General features: G+C 24.5%; 1 protein-coding gene across 1 annotated transcript in view; it reads left to right on the top strand.

Annotated features, from left to right (window-relative positions):
* Positions 1-21783, top strand: part of LOC127283574 (PWWP domain-containing protein 2B-like) — a 67142-nt gene extending 45359 nt beyond the window's left edge. Inside the window, exons 2-7 of the mRNA XM_051308540.1 lie at positions 9847-10301; positions 10383-11067; positions 13328-13850; positions 14995-15129; positions 17391-18767; positions 19112-21783. Of these exons, the coding sequence (XP_051164497.1) occupies positions 9847-10301; positions 10383-11067; positions 13328-13850; positions 14995-15129; positions 17391-17540 (1948 nt within the window). The 3' untranslated portion in view covers positions 17541-18767; positions 19112-21783. The remainder of the gene's footprint in view (positions 1-9846; positions 10302-10382; positions 11068-13327; positions 13851-14994; positions 15130-17390; positions 18768-19111) is intronic.
* The last annotated feature ends 2426 nt before the right edge of the window (positions 21784-24209 follow it).

The following is a 24209-nucleotide window of genomic DNA, read 5'->3' as shown; positions in this document are numbered from 1 at the left end:
AAAAGAATTTAATTTTTCTTTTAATATGATTTTGACAAAAGCACATTATTTCACATTACTAATCTATGATTTAACTGAATTAAATAAATAAAGATAATATTGTAATATCGAAATTTTTTTTACTTATTATAAAATAATTATGATAAGATTTATTGTAAACGAATTTCGTACTTATTCAACTATGCATTCGAAGAGAGAACATTTAGAATTCTAAATTTTATAAAAATTTAAAATGAAATTTAAATAATAAATTAAAATTGTATTTTAATTACTAATTTAAATTAAAATTTCTAAATTTAACCTTAAAAATATTGTCGATTAGTGAATTGTTTCAAAAACCGGCTCATATATACTTTATCTGAAAAAAAGTCAAAACATTGGATGAGGCCCGCACGGTTCGTTTTCAGTTTGTTTCTCTAATTCACGCAAAGATACACGAGCCCGCCCGATCAATTCCGAACGTCGTTCGGCTTAGACATTACATTATGCGTATGTGTGTAGCCTCACCAATTTAAGGAATATATATAGCTAACCACCTAAGCTTCGATATTTTGACCGCGAGGGGGCAGACTTTAATAGAAAAGCGCGATTTGCATTACGTGCTTACTCTCAATTCCTCTCTGATATAAGATTTATTGAAAACGAATTTCGTACTTATTCAACTATGCATTCGAAGAGAGAACATTTAGAATTCTAAACTTTTATAAAAATTTAAAATGAAATTTAAATAATAAATTAAAATTGTATTTTAATTACAAATTTAAATTAAAATTTCTAAATTTAACCTTAAAAATATTGTCGGTTAGTGAATTGTTTCAAAAACCGTCTCATATACTTTATCTGAAAAAAAGTCAAAACATTGGATGAGGCCCGCACGGTTCGTTTTCAGTTTGTTTCTCTAATTCACGCAAAGATACACGAGCCCGCCCGATCAATTCCGAACGTCATTCGGCTTAGCCATTACATTATGCGTATGTGTATAGCCTCACCGATTTAAGGAATATATATAGCTAACCACCTAAGTTTCGATATTTTGACCGCGAGGGGGCAGACTTTAATAGAAAAGCGCGATTTGCATTACGTGCTTACTCTCAATTCCTCTCTGCTCATGGTTTTTTTTTTGGACTTGCACTTGCTTTTTGCACCTATTATAGAACCTTCTTAAAGTTTAGGGTTAGTTTAGAATGGGTGCATGTAAATTTCCACTGGAATTGTACTAGAACGTCCGAAATATGACATATCTTTATATTTTTGACACCTGCCTCACCCTGCTTTTCTCTATTCTGGTTCCCCGCCCTGTATCGGAAAAAAGCTACCATTCTCCCTCCATTTTGTTTTTTCTACTCTTTCTAACCTATTAAGGCCAGGTCCAAGTGAGGCAGCGCAATCTACACTGAAACTAAAATTTTAGAAAATTTTCAACAGTCTTTTCTTGAAAACAAGAAGGTAAAATGCTTTTTCCTTTATGGATAATTGATTATTGGCAAGATATATACCAGCTAAAACTTTTTTTGAGTTAAAATAATGAAAAAAATTTCATGTCAATAAATTAAATATGAGCACTTTTTTCACAAAAAACTGTAACAGTACTTTCTCAGAAATTACAATCAAAAATGCAATTTCCATTTGGAAAATTAATAAACGCTAAAAAATACACGACCTAAGATTTACCAATCACGAAAATAACAAAAAAAATTTTATTAAATATTTAACATTTTGGTAGATTATGTATTTCAGGTGGTTAGCAACAGCGCCAATCTCCTCCTTTCGGCAAAACTGCGAAACGTCTGGTGACATATATAACCTGCCAAACGACTGTCATAATGAGTAAAATATGTTATGTTAAAATACTTTTTTTTGTTATTTTTGTGATTGGTAAATCTTAGGTCGTGTATTTTTTAGCGTTTATTAATTTTCCAAATGGAAATTGCATTTTTGATTGTAATTTCTGAGAAAGTACTGTTACAGTTTTTGTGAAAATAGTGCTCATATTTAATTTATTGACATGAAATGTTTTTTATTATTTTAACTCAAAAAAAGTTTTAGCTGGTGTATATCTTGCCAATAATCAATTATCCATAAAGGAAAAAGCATTTTACCTTCTTGTTTTTAAGAAAAGGCTGTTGAAAATTTTCTAAAATTTTAGTATCAATGTAGATGGCGCTGCCTCACTTGGACCTGGCCTTAATTGAAGAGAGACAAAGAAAGAAAATGGAGGGAGAGAATGGGTTCCCACCAGATGGCGTATTGCAGTTTAGCCGATCCCAATAAAGTGTCAATTCAGATATTCCACTGAATTTTATCTAAAATTTAGGAAAAAAAATTTAAAGTTATATAACTTTTAAAGTAATTTAATTATTTCATTTTTTTCTTTTTGTATTTGAAAGAGCTTTCATTTTTCTTTTAAAATCCGTTGGAAAAATTAAAAAATGTTCAAAAATAACAAAATGGCGGCCATTTTAATAAAAACATTTTAATTGAAAATACTCAAAAACCCCATTTTTTTTGTTGCTCAAAATTTTTTTGTAGACTGTCTTCACCGTGAAGAATATTTTTTATAATAATTTAACTTGTGCTTGATTCTGATAGAAGAGAAAAAAATTTTTTTTATTGTTATTTTTTTAAGAAAATTATTTTTTCTCTTCTACTAGAATCGGGCACAAGTTAAATTCTTATAAAAAATATTCTTCACGGTGAAGAAAATCCACAACAAAATTTTGAGCAAAAAACGAAAGTGGGGTTTTTGAGTAATTTTAATTTAAATTTTCCTTATTTTTGAACATTTTTTATTTTTTTATGGCGGATTTTTAAAGAAAAATGAAATCTCTTCCAAATGCAAAAAGAAAAAAAAATTCACAGAAAAAACCGTAAACTGAAATTAAGAATATATTCGTGGCGCATATTTAAGAATATTTTATACTTAAATTCAGAATATATTCTTATATTTTAAGAATAATATATACTAAGTTTAAGTATAAAATATTCTTAAATATGCGCGACGAATATATTCTTAATTTCAGTTTACGGTTTTTTCTATGTTACCTTAGAAGTTATATAATTTTATAAAGTTTTTTTTCTTTAAATTTGAGATAAATAAGGTTTCAGCCTGCCTGATTTGAAATTAATTTGGCCATTAGAAATTAATTTGTTAAGAATGTTCTGTAATTTAGTTATAGGTAAACAAATTGTTTCGTCTACATATGTATAATAAAATTTATGATAATTAATTATCACTAAAAATAACGAAACTGAAGTACGCAACGTTTATGATAAACGATTTTTAAAGAAATAATTTTTTAAAATGAAAAATTCTATAATTTTTTGCCTAAAAAATATTTTTTTTATAATTTGTTGATTAATGAAAACTACAAGAAATATTTTTTAGGCAAAAATTTATATAATTTTCCATTTTAAAAAATTATTTCTTTAAAAATCGTTTATCATAAACGTTGCGTACTTCAGCTTCGTCTAAAAATTTGTTTTTCATAGTATTGCATAACTATTTTAGAAATAACTCGAGAAATAGGGCTAACCATAGGGAGATTTAATTTTTGTCTATAAATATTATTTTGAAACGAACAGAAAGTATTATCTAAACAAGTCCCCTGATAAAAAAGAAAAAAAAATGCCCTTTTGTACTATATAGATACTAAATTATAAAAGTCTATTTAAAATACACAGTTTTTGATAATATAAAAATTAAAAACTAGACGTCATTATTATTATTATTATATTAAAATCAAAAAGTAAATTAAACAATTGTGTTGTAAATTCACTAAAAATTAAAGAAATCTAACGAATTACCAATATAAATTCGTACAGAGTCTATATATAGTATAAATAAATTTATCTCCATAATTTGTTCTTTGTTGATTAATTTAAAATAAAAATCGATTTCAATATATGATCGTTCAAAAGCCGAGAAATTAATATTCATAATGTTAAAAATTGAGTTTATTTACATTAATTCCAAACAGGGAAAACACTGACCAAAGCTCCATTTTATAAATATAGGGCAAAGTGGCAAAATTTCTGCACGAGTATATAAAACTTTTTAAGATTGATCTAAATATTTGCGGTGAATTGCTGCGCGAGCTTAATTTTCTAAAAAGTTTGCATATTTCGGCGAAACACTCAGTAAACTTACTAATGAGTTTCAAGGATGGTCTTCATTTTGAAACTAAGCGGATCTTTAGATCTTTGAGAGTTTCTTTCATATATATATATATATATATATAACTTGAAAGTATATATGTACATACACACATAAATATATATATAGTGTACGAGGTGTTTAACAAAGTAAAAACGATAAGTACACATCATAACCATTTCGCTTTAAATTTATACAGTTTCTTTGAATGCTTCTTTAAATTGAAATTGAAATTTAAAGTCGACATTCACAATATTCTTATATGCTCCAATATTAAGTAATCAAATTCTTTTTTTAACTCAATATTGAAAATTTTCTGCTAAATTGCAAAAAAAAGCATTCCAATACACACATACTGTTGAAATTTGTTTCTTGAAGAAAAGAATTAAATTTTGTTTATTATACGAACACTAAATAAAATCTTGTTTTAAGAGAATTTATAAGTTGCAACATTTTTGTCAAATTCATAGGGAGTAAAAGTTTTAAGTTTTAAACGAATTTAATAAATTAGAAAAAAATCCATAAAATTACCAATTTGAATTTAGAAAATCAGATGATAAATTCGACTCTGATTTACAACACCTATGTTGACCGAATTCCAACGAAATTTCACAGAATTAAAATTGTGAGAAATGAAGACATATACTGAAAATTATGTGGGAATATTCAGATATTCAGAATATTTCCTTTTACAACAATTATTTTCTTTTCTGGTTTTTTTTTTCTAATCTTGAAGAATATAAGAGAAAATTTTCTTATATATCTATAATTAAAAAACTAATATTTTCGCTCTAAGCCTGTGTTCGACACATATCAAACCTTTTTGTGAAGGATTATTATTAGGGATAACTTTTCTGATTAAGCGTGAAAGCTGTGCGAGCCAAAAGTTTCGCAAGAGATTTTGATCAGGCGTGGACCAATAATAGTGACCCAAGGATATATATGGAAACATTATAGAATATGGGCATTCGCAAAGACCACATAAATTTTGGGGCGAGCTTTATGCTTGCATATACAGCTTCCATTATTTCAACAGTGGGAAATATGATGGAAACAGCAGCCACCCGTCGCTCATTGTCCGCCTCTTTCGAATCAATACCTTGCCCTTGCGAATGTGTTGTCTGTGCAAGTTGAAGCTGCAAGTATAAATGTGTATATATATACCTATTCGATCATTGGCTACTGACCATTTACTTTTGATGCATATATATAGATCCAGTTGTGTATGTGTGTGCACTTGTAACAGAACACTCTCAACAGTATCAAGTTTCCGAGGGCAAAAAAAAAAAAAAATACGGGAAACTTATCTTCAAAATCAGATATTGGTTCGTCCTCGTTTGCTACCTGAAAATACACTTCTAACGAGATTAAGTATATATAAATTCTCCTTCGTTTCTCTGATAAATTTCTGATTTTTTAAAAAGAATATCAAATCCACTTATTATATTCTTATATTCAGCCGGTGAACTGATTAAATGTTTCTTAACAGAGAATTTTTATTTCATTATATCTATCTTGAATTTTTTTTGCTTTCTTTATTAATTTTTACAAATGTTATTATTTTACAACAAAAACAATAATCATGGAAAATTTTGAGGTACAAAATATTTTAACGCAATTTTATAGCTTATTTTAATCCAATTTTGCAAATTAAACCCCCAAATTTTCTCTGAATAATTGAAATTTTCTGTGGGAAATCAATAATATAAAGATGAAAATGTATATAACTCTTCTTTATCGAAAGGTCAATTATATATAAGTATTATTTCTTTCTGTGCCGTCAATCCCAGATATATAAACTTTTAAATCAATTTGACCACAGTCCATGAATCTTGATTGCCCTGAATCGAAACAATACACCTGAATGTCTAAACTCAACAATATATACATATATATATACTATATAAAGAAGTCATATAATCCATTATTCGTGTATAGATATGAAGCAATGCCCATGGGTTAATCTCGAAACTAAATGATAGATGAGATTGCGTGACTTTTTGCTAATCATTATGTATATATAACTTGTAGCCATTTCAAAAGAATTTTCGGCTCTTATAACGTTTACTATGTATAATTTTAGATTTCACGATATATATTTCGCAGCTAGGATTAAAAAAAAAATTCCTCTCGATATTCTTTTTGCAACCCAGAGAAATTTTTTATTCAAACCAAATATACAATTTATCTGAGTTAAATTATAAAAATATGTGTGGTTAATTCTTGGCGGGGAGAATATTCACAGTTTAATTAACAAAAAAAAAGTATAAATAATTATTGATTTTGTTGCAAAATATATGAATCCCAAACCGTGACAATTCTCTGATTCCCTATAAAAATTTGTTGCTTAAAACGTAAAAAAGAACAAAAATCAATATAATAAAATTAGCTTCTGTCATATAGTGGATCCGCCACTGGACAAGAATTAACATAAAATAATAAACTGTCAATAATAATAATAATAATAATAATAATAATAACCTTCGTAAAGTCGACGTCGACGCTCAGCGTCGAAAATTATTTTTGACGGGACCAAGAATACCAAATTATTTTTAACAAGATTTCGGGTCCACATTAATATCCTTGAAAAGTATTTCTCAAGGTATTATTTAGATTTTTAACATCAATAACTTGGTAATATTTTATAATAAAAGGTTCAATAATATAGGTGAATTGATTCGTTTTTAAATATTCTCCAAATTGTTCATAATAATTTTAAAGTTTTTTTTTTAAGATTTTTTAATAAATAATGCAAAAAAGGCAGGTTTTTCAAAATGTTAATAACTCTGAATAAAATAACAATAGAATATTCGCTATAATAGGTCAAAAGATGCGTCTTGAAAAACTCTACAAAACTAGACATAAATATCTGTTGGTGTCCTAACATTTTTTTTTAAAGTTATGGGCAAAAAACGATTTTTCAAAAATTTTAAAATGCAAAAAAATAATAGTTAATCTTTATTAAGGAGATTCAACCCATGAACATAACCTCAAACTAAAAAGTAATTTTTAACAAAACTTTCCTTCCTTCATAAGACAAAATTTTGCCACAAGAGCAAACGTTGGTCTCAATTTTGAGAAAAACGGGTTCAAAGTGTCAAAAAATGGATCCAGTTGTATAATTTTCAAAAAAAATTGTTTTGATTTAAAATTTGTTGTTAAATAATAATTAATTAACATTTTGCGTATTTTTTGTTAAAAGTTAGTCAACAATTCTAATTTTTATCCAATTTTTATAAACAATAGCTCATTTTTCTCTTTGAAAGATTTTCTACAATTTTGTTTTTCTGTTTATTTGTTAAATAATTGTTTGTTAAAAGAAAAATAAAAAATAAAAATTTTATTTGTTTATTAACTTTTAAACAAAATATTTGCAAATTTCATCGAACAGAATTGTAAAAAAATTCTTTCAAAGAGCAAAATGAGCTATTGTTTTTTAAAAATTGGATAACAATAACAATTGTTTATCAACTTTAAACAAAAAATATAAAAATAATTATTATTTATCAACAAATTTTTGCGCAAAAATAATTTATTTTGAAAATCATAATTACAAAATTTAATGAAATTAATTTTATTTTTAATTTTATTTGTAGGTAAAAATAACTTTTTAGTTTGAGGTTATGTTAATCGGCTAAGCACCCTTAAGGCCAGGTCCAAGTCGTGTCAGCTGTTCCATTGAAACTTCAAAGGAACAGCTGACTCGACTTGGACCTGGCCTTAATTGTTTTTAGCGCAAACAAAAATATTAGAAAAATTAATTTCAATAAATTTTGAAAGATCCAGTTATAGGTACAAACTTAAGAAAAAAAAATGATATTAAGTCAAAATCTTCAGGCCTCGGATTACACATTACTTTTTGACTTTTACCGACTTTTTTCGACTTATTTTAATAAAATGCGACTTTTTCGACTTTTTTACAAAATTTTAAAACAAAATACGTTTTTTTTAGGATACAATTCAAATCTTCTTTAAATCTTCTTTATTTCAATTATTTAACAAATTTTTAACTAAAATTCTTCACTAAATTAATTATTTTTAATAATTTTAATGAAATTCTTCACAAATTCAATAAACTTTAAGTATTTTTGAATTAAAATTTTTATGAAATTTAATAATTGTTTATAAATTTTTAAAAATTAGCAAATAAAATAATAAAAACTGTTTAATTCAAAATCACTTGAAATTAAATTATTTGCAAAAATTTTAATTATTTTTAATAATTTTTTATAATATTCTTCGAAAATTTAATTATCTGAAAGCATTTTGCAATGAAAAAAATTTAAAAGTTCAATTTTTGTGTGTAATTTCTAATAAATTCTTCAGTTATTTTCAAAAATTTCAATATAGAAATTCAATTATTTTCAAAATTTTAAATTCAAAATCAACTAAAATTCAATTATTTTCCAACGTTTCAATTCAAAATCAATTAAAATTCAATTATTTTCCATTATTTCGATTGAAATTACATTATTTTCAAAATTTTCAATTAAAATCAACTAAAATTCATTTACTTTCAAAAATTTCAATTCAAAATCAACTAAAATTCAATTATTTTCCAACGTTTCAATTCAAAATCAATTAAAATTCAATTATTTTCAATTATTTCGATTGAAATTACATTACTTTTAAAATTTTTAATTAAAATCAACTAAAATTCATTTACTTTCAAAAATTTCAATTCAAAATCAACTAAAATTCAATTATTTTCCAAAATTTCAATTCAAAATCAATTAAAATTTAATTATTTTCAAAAATTTCAATTTAAAAGCTTCTAAAATTTAATTATTTCTAAAAATTTCCATCGAAAATTTTTTTGAAATTTAATAATTTCAATTATAACTCTCGTGAAAACAAATTATTTTTAATGATTTTTATAATATTCTTCAAAAATTCAACTATCTGAAACCATTTTCCACTTAAAAAGTTTTCAAATTATTGTATTTTTGTCTGCAATTTCTAATAAATTTTTTAGTAACAGAAATCATGAAAAATGTTAAATTAAAAATCACTTGAAATTCAATTAATTTCAAAAATCTAAATTGTAAATCTTTGAAAATTCAATTACTTTTAAAAAATGTTATCTAAAAGTATTTGATAAATTATTTTTAGTTCTGTAAAATTTAATTATTGTCTGAAAATTAACCAAATCTTTTGAAATTCAAAATCATTTCTAAAAATTTCAACTTTAAATCTTCCAAAATTATTATGATTTAAAAAAAAAAAATTTTAATAAAAAATCTGTAAAACTTGATTAAGTTTTTGCCTGAAATTATTTTGATCATCAAAACTAAAAAACTATGACAAATAAATTTTCTTGATAATATTTTTATAGAATTATTCTCATTACAAAATTAATAAAATGAATTTAATTAACATTAGTTATTTAAAGTAAAATATTCATTAACCAATTCAATTTTGTTAAAATAAAAAAAATCAACTAAAACGACTTTTTTTGTGCCTTAAAGTCGATCCGAGACCTGAATCTTTCGTCAGAAATAATCAAATGAAAATTCCCTTTTTTTTGAAGAATCTCATAGCTAAATTACCCGTATATTTTATTTTAAAAAAATCTTATTTTAACTAAATTTTACTGAAAGAAAATAAAAAATAAATAATTTGAAAAAAAAAAAAAAAAAAATTGCAAACAAATATAATTTATACTCATGTGTAAATTATTTTTAATGTTACAGAGGACTTCCTTGCGGGGTGCAACCACCAGAACCAGTAAGTGGTCCTGACGGCGATAAACTTGCTTCGATTGCCGCTCGCTTCAGTTATTTCCAAGAAAAAAGGCAAGCACTAGCGGCGAAGGCCGATCTTCGTCGAAATATAAATCCTCCAGCGAGATACAAAAATGCCAGACCAACCGTTCGTCTTAGACCAAGGCAGGTGCTTTGCAGCAAATGTAGATCGATTTGCAACGAAAATAGCGAGAATGTCGATGTCAGCAAAAAGCGAAAGCTCGAGACACAATCATCGGAGCCAACAGCAATGCCAACGCGAAAAAGTGATCGTCGATGTGTTCAACAACCAACGCAATCAACGCCACAGAAAAGTCAACAACGACTCTTGTCTGATTCAACAAAAATGAGAGCTTCTCTCATTCCAAAATTGTCAAGGTTGCAACCCAGCGAGATGAATGCCGGTTGAGTGTTTTCTCAAAAAAATTTTTAAATTTCCTAATTTTTATTTTATTTTTCTAATCTGATGATAATTTTTTTTACAGGTCCAATGAAAGTTGCATCCAAAGCATGTTGGAGTGAGAGTGAAGAGACTTCAAAAATAAATGGCGACGAAGAACCAGTGGAAACTGAAGGTGTTCCCATGGAGATGGAAAGTAATCCAACAGCAGCGTATTGCGCCACACCACGAAGACTGAGTAGTTCATCAGTTGAAAGTGCCAAGGTACCGGACGAAGAAGAAAAGAAAACTCTAGCGGCGGCCGATTCAACAATGAGGCTTAAAACGGGTAGAATACCAAGGAAGAAACGTTCTGTGGGTTCAATGGAGGACCTTTGGGATGAATCAGTCTTTGAAGATCTCACGAGGATAGCCAAGACAACTCCGGTGATAAAAATCTCTTACGGAGCTCAGGGAGAGGGTACAGTATTGAAAATACCCTCAAAATTACAAGAGCCTTATCAACATGAAGGTGATACCGATCAGGATGACCTTCAACTCGAATCCGACAGGGATCCACTTGAGTTACCAAAAACATTTGAAGGAACTGATTTATATTCAGCCGATGTGGAGGAAGATGGTCAGGAACAAGTCGATCCACAGAAGCAAGGTGTCAAAGATGCAAGTGCAAAAGCCGCTAAGAGAGCTTTGAAAAAGGCAAAAAAAGAAGCGAGAAGAAAAATGCTTGGCGGTGTTTCACCAGCGAGATCACCATGTAATGGTTCTCCTAGGTAAGAATTTTTTTTTTGTTCAATTGAACAATTTTCGATGTGACTATTTTGTGACGAAGCTAAAGTACGCAACGTTTATGATAAATGATTTTTAAAGAAATAATTTTTTAAAATGAAAAATTCTATAATTTTTTTGACTAAAAAATATTTTTTTTTATAATTTATTGATTAATGAAAATTACAAGACATATATATTTTAGGCAAAAAATTATAGAATATTTTAATTTAAAAAATTATTTCTTTTAAAATCGTTTATCATAAACGTTGCGTACTTCAATTTCGTTATTTTGTGATAAATTTAAATTCAAAGTTGCCGTAAGAATAAATTTTTCAGTTCATTGAAATTTTTAAACATTAATATCGTGCTAGAAATTAGTAACTCCATTTTGTTTTTTCGAAAAAATAATTTTTGTGCTAATTAGTGCTGTAAAAAGTTTTTCGTAATAAAAATAATTAGGACTCGAATTTCAAAACAAAAAAAAACAATTTTAATCTCAAAAAATCGAACAAGTGCGAGTTATACCTATAATTTTATCAGAAATAATTCGTAAAAATACACCAGAATACCAAATTGTAGCACTTTTGGTTAAAAATTGTAAAATTAATAGAGGGGATCGCTTATTTTCGAAAATTTCAATTTATCGAAAAAAAAATATTTAAATCAATTTCAATCGAATTCGCTAAAATTTTTTTTGTAATCTTTCATTGAAAATACACTATCAGAACCAAGTTTTAGAATTCAATTTTAAAATTCAAGTGTACATTTTTCTATCCAGAAATATTTAAAAAATATTGTTTTACAAAAATAATTTTTGTGCTGAATTATGCTGATCGAGAACAAAAATAAATTATATCTAATAATAATTATTTCAATACATTGCTTTAAATTCTTAAATTATTTATGTGACGATTATTGAAGCAAAGGTGTCGATAATTGGGGCATTTGAATTTAAAAATTAAATTATCTTTAAAAAAATATTATGATTTTTTGCTTTTTGTACTTTGGCTTAAAATTAAAATGTGTCTGAAGTTCTGAACGTTCAAATGAACAAAAAATTTGATTACCTTACGAAGCTGAAGTACGCAACGTTTATGATAAACGATTTTTAAAGAAATAATTTTTTAAAATGAAAAATTCTATAATTTTTTGTCTAAAAAATATTTCTTGTAGTTTTTATTAATCAACAAATTATAAAAAAATAATTTTTAGGCAAAAAATTATAGAATTTTTTATTTTAAAAAATTATTTCTTTAAAAATCGTTTATATAAACGTTGCGTACTTCAGCTTCGTATTACCTTTTTTAATTTCAAATTTTTTTTAAAAAATATGTACAAAAATAAATTTATATTTTATTAAATGTTTAAACATACTTTTTTAGTATTATTCATTGTTGTAGTAATTTTTTAAAAATTTATGGGCAAAAAAATTATTTCGTCCATTTGAACGTTCAGAACTTCAGACACATAAATTACTCATCCTGAAGTTGTGAACGTTCAAATGAATGGAATAATTTGTTTGGTCTATAAATCTTTTAAAAACTTACTACAGCAATGTAAAATAAAAAAGTATACATTAAATTAATATTTAATAAATTTATTTATTTTTTGATACAGAAAGCAATATTTTATAATAAAATTTGAAATTAAAAAAGTAGTTAACAAATTTTTATGTTCATTTGAGCGTTCAAAAATTTAGACAGTTGAACTAGTTCAAATTAGCACAAATTTTGAATATTTCTCGGCTAAAAAATCGTTTTTTGAATTTAAATTTGACTTTATTTCAATTTTGATCTAGTCTTGAACAATTGTTTATTTTTAATTACACATAAGTAGCTTTTTTGAGCTTAATACTCTTTTTTTAAAAAAATTCAAGTCCTAATCATTATTATTAAAAAAAAATTTTTTGCATTATAAATGAGAACAAAAATTATTTTTTTGAAAAATAAAAATGGCACCTTGCTAATTTTTTGCTCGTACATACACAACGTTTATAATTAACGATTGAAGAAAAATTATAATATGTATTTTTCATTCGGAAAATAATAAAATTATTTGCCTAAAACTAATTTTCTTTTGAAAATTGTTGATTGAGAAATATAAAAATTTTTGTACAAAAAAAAAAAAAATTATAATAATTTGCATAGAAAAATATTTGTTCTTCTAAATCGTTGATCATAAACGTTATAAATTTTTTCATAGCTTCCCTGTTTTTCATTTATATTTTTTGTAATAAAAAATACAATTTTCTTCAATATATAGGTATAATCCAAATTACGATCCCTTATCGTATCATCGTCGAAAGCACAAAGTGAAACACAAGAAGAAGCACAAGGAAGAAAGAAAGCACAAGAATCAATCACAGCAATCGTCATGCCTCGACGACAGTGAAGAGAATCAGCAAAATTGGAATGTTTTGCCTGGAGGAGTAAGCGGCGGTGGTGGTGATACTTATACTGCGATCAAAGAGCAGTGCCTCAAGCAAAAGCTCTCGATCTCCCTCAAGAGACTGAATACAAATGCTTACGCAAGATGTGACTATCCAGTAAGTAATGCATCCTCAGGTTGTAAGAGTCCTGGTGCAAGTAGCGACGAGCTCAGTGAACAAGAGCCGGAAGTTGACGCTGGAGAAACAGCTCCAGATTTTCCACCTCCGTCTCATCCACTTGTGATGCGACTCGCCGCTACGCCCGTGCCACATTGTTTAACTGCCAATGGCCGAAGAATGGATGTTGGCGATGTTGTTTGGGGGAAAATTCATGGATTTCCCTGGTGGCCAGGAAAAGTAAGTGAAATTTACGAATATTGTCAAAATTTTCATCAGGGAACGTCACAAGAAGAATTATTTTCTCATTTTAGTTTTTGTTTTTTTTTTTTTTTTGTCTTCTGTTCAAGAAGAGAGAAATTCAAGAGAACAACATTTTTTATTTTTTTGATTTTCAAAATGCAAAATACAAATTGCAAATAAATCAAAAATCGACATAAAGATTTCGGTACGATTTTTAAAATTTACCAATTAGAAAATTATCAAGAAAATTGTGATTGGTAAATTTTAAAAATCGCGCTGAAATTTTACTGTCAATTCTTTTTTCGGCAATTTGAATTTTTGGACAAATAAAAATTTGTCGCTTTAAGAAATCTATCAAATAAAAATTCATACGTAAACAAAAATTCGAACAAATGAAGATTCGATAAATTGAAAATTCTGACTTTTAAAAATTCGAATCACTTTAAATTTTGTTGAAGTAGAATTTTTGCTAAATTTTAATTCCGTTAAATTAGAATTATTTTAAATAAAAATTTTTATAAAGATAAATTCTGTAAAGTATAAATTTGTTTAAAAAGAAATTCTCTCAAATGCCAATTCAAAAAATGAATATTCGTCTAAAAAATAAATACTTATATCTAATAAAATTATTGAAAATTTAAATTCTTTATAATAATTTATATAAAATAATCATGTGCCCCGTTTTTTGTAAAAAAAAAAAAAAATTAAAAAGCTCAGAACAATTATTTGGTTTTAAGTAGAAATTTTAAATAATGTATTTATTTATTCATAAACGGAAATCTTATGAATTTTTATTTTCAAAAATAAGTAGACATAATAATTACATAAATTTTGCAATATTACAAGAAATATGAATTTCAAAAATATCAAAAGTATCATAGTTCCAAAAGATAAATTTATCTCTTTTAAGATAAATTATCATTTCTAATAATTCCAAAAAAATTTAGTTTTATTACATTTTTTTCGAAAACTAATAAATATTATTTGACCAAAAAAAAAGAGTTTGGAATCTGAAATTTAGTTATTTTTATTTCGTACTGGAAGAAAGGAAAAAAATTCATTTGTGACGATCCCTGATTTTAATTCTCTTAATTAATTATCTGATAAATTTGTTATTTTAATGAATAATATTTAATTTTAGGTTCTCAGCATCACAGTATCCTGTAAAGAAGATGGTACATCTTCGGGTCCACAGGCTCATGTTGCCTGGTATGGTTCGTCGACAAGTTCTCTCATGTCGTGTGACCAGCTTAGTCCATTTTTAGAAACATTCAAAGTGAGTTTCGTTTTTTGATCAAAAATTTTTATTTTTAAATTTATAAAAAATTAATTTTTCTAATTATTAGAAAAAAAATAATCATATTATTCTTTTCTTAAAAAATAATAAAGATTTTTTTGGTTGTAAATTAAAATTCAAAATTAAAATTTGACTAGATTTTGAAAAATATCCCAAAGATTAGGTTTGAATTTTAAAACGTATACTATAAATTAGGAATCAGGTGAAAAAAAGTATTAATCAATATACTTATTTTTTCTAACTTGTTTATTGGGAAAATGTGATTTATTTTGAAAATAGAAAAATAAGGGCGGAAATGTTTTTAGAATAATTTAGAAACTTTGGAAAATTAAGAAACGAATCGATTTAATCTAGATAACGATGAATCATCATTAGGCTCTGATCCGCCCACGCACCGTCCATTTTGCATTCACCCTATTACACTATTCTTCAATTTATTCTTATCAAGAAAATTTAAATCCCGTTTGAAAAATCACAACACAATTTGAAAGACCATCATTTATATTAATGTCTTAAATCACATGTTAAATATTAAAGAAAAAAAATACACAATCATTTTGACAAGAAAATGTAATTACCGCAATTGACAGATTGATTATTATTATAATCTTTATCAGTAAAATTTTATCTTTATTTAGCAATAGAATTTTTTTTTTTTGTACACACGTAGACTGAATATTATATTTTTTCAAGATATTTAAATTTCAAATGTGTTGTTTTTTGTTTATAGAAATTATTATTCTTGGCTTCATTTCAAAATTTCCGAATGAAAGTTTTTATAAAACTTTCTCTGTCGGTCAAAGTTAAATAAAATGTTTAACTTTTATTCATTACAATTTACATTTTATCAAATTTCTATTTAAAAGAATTTTTATTTATCATTAGTTCTATTTAAAAGAATTCTGATATAAATGATTTTTTGTTGTTTTCTAATTTTTTTTTCTCACTTTTTTAAAATTTGTTTTCTAATCGTTGATTATAAACTTTGTGTACATCATAGTAATTATAATGAAAATTCTCTAGTTGATTAAATTTCGAAATTTGTTTTAAATAAACTTTCATTTTTATATTCAATTAATTTGTTTTTTAATAAAATTTACATTTTATCAAAATTTTATTTAACCAAATTTTATATGTTAAACGAATTTTCCTCTGACACAATTTTCATGTAATTTAATCGCATTGTTGTTTAATGAAATTTTCTTATGAAGTAATTTTTATTTAATCAAATTTTCATTTCAATGAATTTTGCTTTTTTTTGAATGAATTTTAATTATTTTTTGTTAATTATTGTTATTTATTAATATAAATAATATTTGTCAATTGATATAATTAGTAAAAATTATTAAAATTTTATTATTCGGAAATTTTTTTTTTCGAATTATTTATTTAATCAAGTTTGCATTTGATCAAATTTAAGAGAATTTGCTTTTAATTGATTTTTCATTTAGTCAAATTGTCATTTCATATTTATTTTTTTATCGATTATTTATTTAAAAATCAAATAATAAAATTTCAATGATGTAGAAAATCTGTCAAATGAAAATTGGATCAATTAAAAATGTTCTTACATGAAAATTGTGTTTCTACATAATTAAGGGGAGGGACCGCTGAAATTTCAACATTTCGAAGTTAAGACTATTTAAGGTTGTCAATTTTAAAAAAATTCAATTTTTTCAAGAAAAAAAAATTTCTGAAAAATAAAAAAAAATTGTTAAAAATTCCTTTTTTTCATTTTTTAAAATGAAATACGATTTTAGGTTCTAAAAAAATTTTTTTTTAAAATTGTTACCTCTAAACCAAATCATTTATGTTTGGTTTAAATTTGATCAATTATTCCATAAAAATTCAACTTCTACAATTTTTATTATTTTTTATCGGTAATTTTTTTTGTAGGCTTTTTTATGATTTTGAACAATCAATGGATTTTTAAAAATTTTAATATTTTCAAAAGTAAAATTTCTAAAATGCTCAAAAAAAAATTTTTTTTTTTTATAATAATTCACAATAATTTTAGATACCAAATAATGTCAGAAAAAAAAATTGACACTCCTTAACAACATTAATTTCGATGAGTTGAAATTTCACCGGTCCCTCCCCTTAAAAATGTGATTAAATGAAAATTCTATAATATAAAATTTGTCTAAATAAAAATTTGACTTTGTAAAATTCGTTTTATTAGTATATTTTAAACTGATGAAAATAAACTATTTAAAAAAAACAAAATATTTAAATTTCAGACACGGTACAACAAAAAGAAGAGAGGCCCTTATAAAGAGGCAATTCGACAAGCACAAACTGAAGCCCGTAGCCAAGTGACACCCAATCCTGTGAATCCTGCGAGTAGTGTAATATGTGGATCACCTCGCGAGGTGAATGTTTTGTCATAAATGAGAATTTTCTCATTATCTTACTGCCGCGTGTCTGTGAACGAGAATACGAGTTTTAACTGACAAAACGGAATTGTAATGTAAAATAACTTTTGTACATAAAAAAAAGTAGTTTATGAAAACAAAAAACAAAAAAAAATTGTCACGAAATCGTAGTCGTGACGTTTCTTTTCTTTTTTTGTTTTGTAATTTTTTTTTTTTGTTTTTGTTTTATTTTTGGGCCAAATAAATCATTTTTTTTGCGCAAATCATGTTGAATTTGCCTTGCGAATGATAATAATAGAAATATCTTTATAAAGATTGAAAAGCAACGAGATTCAATCATGGCCATTTTTCACTTTTACTGTTTACAATGGAAAAAAAAATCTTCGTAAAAACAATTACTGTGATAAACGAAAGAAGTTCGCGCAAAGACACACATACACATAATATTTCTCTTTAAAGCGTGATACTTCAAAGCATTTTTTTTTCTCTCTCAATATATAAATCGCCGTAATAATAATTCGAAGATTATTATACTGAATCATATTTAGAAGCTGATTTCCGTTTTTTATCATCTTAAAGATTCACCTATTTTTATACATATAAATTTTAATTTATGCATATTATATAAATTCTAGAGATGCATCTAGAATAAAAAAGAAAAATCGAACTTTTTTTTGTTTAAAGAAAAGGAAAAAAAGAAAGGAAAGGGTAGAAATTAAATTTTTACGCTATTAGAACGCTTTCAAAAGAATATTAAAGAGACGAAGAATAATAGAATACCAAGTAAAACATAATGTTTTATAAAAGATATTCTTTTTCAAATTATTCAAAAATTTATGTCATAAGTAAATAAAATTTGTTTTTTTCTTCTTTTTTTTAATTCTTTTTAAGAATGTTTAATATTATCGATGTTACCAATTTGTTAAAATTGGAAGAAAGAAGACGAGTTTTTGAATTTAGTCATGTTTTGTGGTGTTACTTAAAACGTTTGTATATTGCAATAAACATGAATCAGACTTGAGATACTTATCAAACAATCGTATTGATTATTAAACGCGCAATCTCGTGTTTATCAGTAAAAAAAACCAATAATCAGTACAGTTGCGAGTTCACTATAGAGTGTTACAACTTTTCACTGTATATATAAAAAAAAAAGTGTTAAAAATTCAAATTAATACAAATTTCATTGAGCTGCGTTGAAACACAAGAGAAAATGTTTTCTTGTTACACAACAATATTAATGTAACTATCATGATAATAATTTCAATTTAATATTTAAAAATTAAAATTGCTCTTATTTTTTATTTATTTTCGTAATAATTTTTTTTTTCAAGCTTATTTCATCTCATTACATTGTCATTTTTAAAATATATAATTATTTTCCAACTTATAATTGTATTTTCCTAATGACGAATTTTCCATTATCATTATTGTTCTTACAATTAGAATCGATGATAAACATTATTTTGAACTTACACTGCCATTGAGAAGAATAAATAATTGTGCTGAAGCACAATTCATCTTTTTTTTTTTTTTTTATCAATTGCTCTACAATGCGAAAGTATCTTGTAATGTCTTTTTTTTAGGTATCGAAAAAAAAGATTTCAAAGTGTATAACAATAAATTAAAAAAAAAAAGGTTCACAATACATTTGGACAAGTTATAAAATTAGAATCAATTAAAAAAGCGACAAGTAAATCTCGATGCAAGGTGAATATCAGTTAATGATGACAAAAAAAAAAAAAAAAAAACTGCAGTCGCGAAGCATTTTTCTAAAACTACGTTTGCTACGCGATTGTACCTCGTCGATGAAATGTTTTAAGTAACTGTGATTTTTTCAAATGTTTTTATATTAAATATATATATAGTATATATACATATATATATATATATTATATATTAATTTCGATGTTGCTGTGTTTATACGAAAACGTAGCTTTTCTAGACTAACATATCGGTAACGTATAGATGTACGTGCAAAAAACCTATCCGTTATGGAGTTTCAATTGTTGTTCTAGATTATGAAAAATGCACAAAATTGTCAAAGCCAATTATAAGGTTTGCTAGACTTTTGCATAAAGGAAAAAAAAAACCTCGTCTAGATAGTCAAATAATTTTTTTTCCAATTTAATTCAATGAATTTTTTTTAACATTTAAGAAGGTTCGACCCATTAACATAACTTCAAACTAAAATGTAATTTTTAACAGAAAAATGTATTTAAAATTGATTTTACTCAAATTCAAAAGATCCAGTTGTAAAATTTTCAAAAAAAAAATTATTTTCAGTTAAAATTTATCGTTAAATAATAAGTAATAAACATTTTGTGTTTTTACCTTAAAGTTAGGTGAACAATTCTAATTTTTATTCATTTTCTATTCACAGAAAAATTTTCTACAATTTGTTTTGAATTTTATTTAAAAAAATTTTTCTTCAAAAGTTTATTGAATAAATAAAATTTAATTATTTAATAATTTATTAACCAAATTAAATGAACAGAATTGTAGATAATCTTTCAGAAATTAAAATGAATATAAAAATTGGATAAAAATTTTAATTGTTCATTAAATTTTAAGAAAAAACACAAAATGTTTATTAAATTATATTATTTAACAATAAATTTTAAATGAAAATATATTTTTTTTTAAATTGTACTTTCGAATTTAGATGAAATCAATTTCAAATATATTTTTAGTCCTATTAAAAACTATATTTATTAGTTTAAGGTTATATTAATGGGTTGAAACTCCTTAATTTAAAATTAAAATTTTCAATTTTTTATTTAAAACATTTAAAAATTATTTTCCAAATGAATGTATATTTTTTTCATTTAAAATTTCTTTTTTGAATTAATTTTCTTTTCATTTTTATCATACAAAATTCGATTGTCATACTATTAGGACGATTTTCAAAATTATCCCTGAAAATTTTTTCGTAATTTTCTAAGTTTGCATCATATTTTCTTTAGTGACTGTTTTAAAAATGAGTGTCATATATTACGAAATGTAAAACACTAAAAAAAATCGCATTAAGTGTTTATTTTGTACTACAGTCCACCAAAAATGGTTTAGTGAACGTGTCATAAACTTGAGGTCACATTTTACCTTTTTTTTGAAATTCTAATTTTTTTTTTTAATTATACAAAGTCTACGTTAATTAAATTATTATTCTCTCAATATACAATTGAAATTCTTTTTGTTATTTAGAATGGAAAATTGTAGTAAAATAATAGTAAAAATTATGCTTTCACAAAATTTATAATAAAAAAAATTAAAAATTGTACCTAATGTGATTTCAGGTGATTTGACTCGATACCTACTGTACCTGAAATGGTCGAGGTACACAAGTAACGACCTATAAAAATTATTACAGAATAACAGTATCAATTGAACAGTTTACCTAGAGTGTCAAATTAATCTCCAAATATTCTTTTTCTCTGATCTGCACTTTATTGAAAAACATTAAAATAAGATGAAAGAAAAAAAAAGAAAAAAGGACAGAAAATTGTAATAAATAGTAAAAATTACCCTTTCGAAGATTTACAATTAAAACAAAAAGTTTACAAATTCAATTTTTTGGTAAAATTAAAAAATTCGAAAATAAAATTTGTATAAATAAATTGAATTCAAAAATTTTTTAAATTAAATTATTTAATAATTAAATTAGTTAATAAAAACCAAATTTTTGCCTACAAATTTTTCTTCAAAAAAATTGTTGATCAAGAAATGTTACAAAAAATTTTTTAATAATAAATTTGCATAGAAAAATATTTGTTTCTTCTAAATCGTTGATCATAAACGTTGGGAATTTAACCAACGTGATATTTCAAATAAATTATTTACTATTTTATTTCAAATTACAATGCAAAATATAATTTACGATTATAAAGAAAACAATTTTCAATTTAGTGCAAATCGAAAAAAAAAATTTTTCACAGTTTATATAAATGTATTTGGAGAAAGTCGTATTTTCACACTGGTCAGTTCATCGTCTTCCAATTTAGAATGATTTTCTTTTTTTTTTTTTTTTTTTTAAGAAATATTATAATAATGTATAATTGTCATGCTTGTACTGCATCTATAGTACACGTTTTTGTATGTTCTAAGTAAACACGACATTCTTTTTTTTTTGTCACGAATATTTTCAAATGTTAATGTATAATATTCTTTGCATCGAATGAACAGATAAAGAGAAAAAAAACAGAAAAAAGTTCTTTCTTAGTGTGTATAAAAAAAAAAATAAATAAAAAAGTGAGCCTTATGACATTTCGATTTCATAACTCCTTTGGGAAAATAATTTCATTGCCCTCAAATCCCTTAGTTCATTTTCAAACTTTTGATTAGATTTTTTTAGTACAAAAAAAAACTTTTATTCCCCTTTTTATTTTGATGGTATAATTAAAATTATTTTATTTGAAAACAAATTTAAAAATAAAGTATTACAAGTACAATATTTATAGAAAATAAAAAATTCCCCTTTTTGTATATTAAAATTTACTTTAAAAAATCTTCTTTTGAGAGATTTTTTTTTCCGCTTCCGAATTATTTTTTATATTTTCTATTTAAAATATAATTTAATATTTTAAAAGAATATTTCATATCTTTAAAAAGATTTCTTGGTCAATTAGAAATGATATTGAAAAGATAACTTAATTTTTTCGGACAAATAGAATTTTCGATAAATAAAAATTCGATGCAATAAAATTTTGAATAATTAAAATTGGGAATAATGATAAAGTAGAATAAATTAAAATTTGGTCAAATGAAATTTTGGATAAATATAAATTTTAATAATGAAAATTTTGCAAAAAAAAATAATTTTAGATAAATATTCTAAATTTTAATAATAAAAAAAAAATTCGGACAAACAGAATTTTGAAAAAAATGAAAATTTCTCTTAATTGAATTTCGGAAAAGTGAAATTTTGGGCAAAAAGAATTTTAGAAAAATAAAAACTCGATAAAATTAAATTTCAGCATAAAAAAATTTTCCACAAAATGGAAATCTTGAAAAATGTGAATTCGAATAAATTGAAAATTTGGACTAGAGTTTGGAATAGAGTTTTGGATAAATGTTGCATAAATGAAAATTCAAATAAAAAATTTTTTTTTTTGTCAATTCAAAATGATATTGAAAAGATAATTTAATTTTTTCATACAAATAGAATTTCGGTAAAATAAAAACTCGATAATATTAAATATCGCGATAAAGAAATTTTCCACAAAATGGAAATCCCAAAAAATGTAAATTCGAATAAATTGAAAATTTGGGTAAATGAGATTTTCCTTTTGAATAAAAATTCTGAGAATGGAATTTAAATATTTTACAATTATTTATTGAAAAATTATTATTCAATGATTGAAATTTTTCGGCAAATGAGATTTTGAAAAAATGAAAATTCGTATACATTAAATAAAATTTGGTATTTTGAATTAATAAAAATTTGAATTATTTATAATTCGTTATAAATTTCTATTCAAATTGAATTTCAGATAAATATGAATTCGGACAAATTAAATTTCAGTCAAAAGATATTATTTTGAACAAAAAAAAAAAAAATTCCAATAAATATAAATTCGAATAAAAATGCATTTATTTAGTCAAAAAATGAGATTTTGGTGAAAAATAAATATTTTGATAAAGAAAATTTGTATAGGAAAAATAAAAATTACTACAAAAATTTTTTATAGAAATTTCGATCAATTTGAATAATAATAAGAAAATTTCTGAAAATTTAAAATACGTTAAAAAAATTGTCTTAAAGTATTTTTATAAATAAAAAAAAATGCTTGTTACAGACATTCAGAGTGACAAATTATAAATTAGATTTTCTGTTCGAAAAGTTGCATACACCTTGACTCCATCAACAAGTGCGCCATCTCCATTGATTGTTGGCAGCCACGAAGTAAGAATAAGGAGTCTTCACTTTGAAGGAAAAATGTCCCCAACTATGGTACAAGCATTCCGGAAAATTAGAATAGTCGGAGGTGGCGTTCGTAACGGGAAAAACCTTAAACTATTGATTTCCCTAATGAAAATCGTCTGCTATTTTTGAAAAGTATATTATAAAATCATATAATTCCATATTTTTGAAAAATTAAGTAATTTAATAAATAGTAAATGTTAAATATGAAATATTATTTGTATTTAAAAAGTCATTTACAAATTAATTAATTTTATTAATTTTAATGAAGTTCTTTAAAAATTCACTAACTTTAAACTTCTTTTTAATACACATTCTTTAACAATCAATTATTGTTTTTACAGTACGACGAAAGTTCGAAAGGTAGTTTAATAATACCTTTCCAATGGTATATTATTTTTTTTGGACAAACTAATTTTCCTACAGGTGAATTTAAGTAACGTCACACCTCGAAAATGTGTTTTTTTAGATTCAGCAAAATTGCACGAAGGAAAAAAATATCCAAAAATATGTTTTTCTTACTTAAAAAACACCTATTAATAAAAAAACATGTTTCGTACGATTGGCAATTTCACTGTAAACTGGTGTGATTTATGACAATTTGAAGAGTTTTTAAAATGTTTTAAATTATTGAATTTTATTTAAATATGATTAAAAACATTTTTATTACATTTACTTTTATAAAGAATTTAAATAATTTTAAAAATAATTAAATTTCGGAAAAGTCATATATTCGAAAGATTCTTAGATTGAATTAATTCAAT

Source organism: Leptopilina boulardi, unplaced genomic scaffold, assembly GCF_019393585.1.
Source record: "Leptopilina boulardi isolate dan_hultmark-lab unplaced genomic scaffold, ZJU_Lbou_2.1 LbouV2_310, whole genome shotgun sequence".
Lineage (NCBI taxonomy): Eukaryota > Metazoa > Arthropoda > Insecta > Hymenoptera > Figitidae > Leptopilina > Leptopilina boulardi.
The sequence above is the reverse complement of the archived record's forward strand: the minus strand, read 5'-3'. Positions and strand labels throughout refer to the sequence as shown.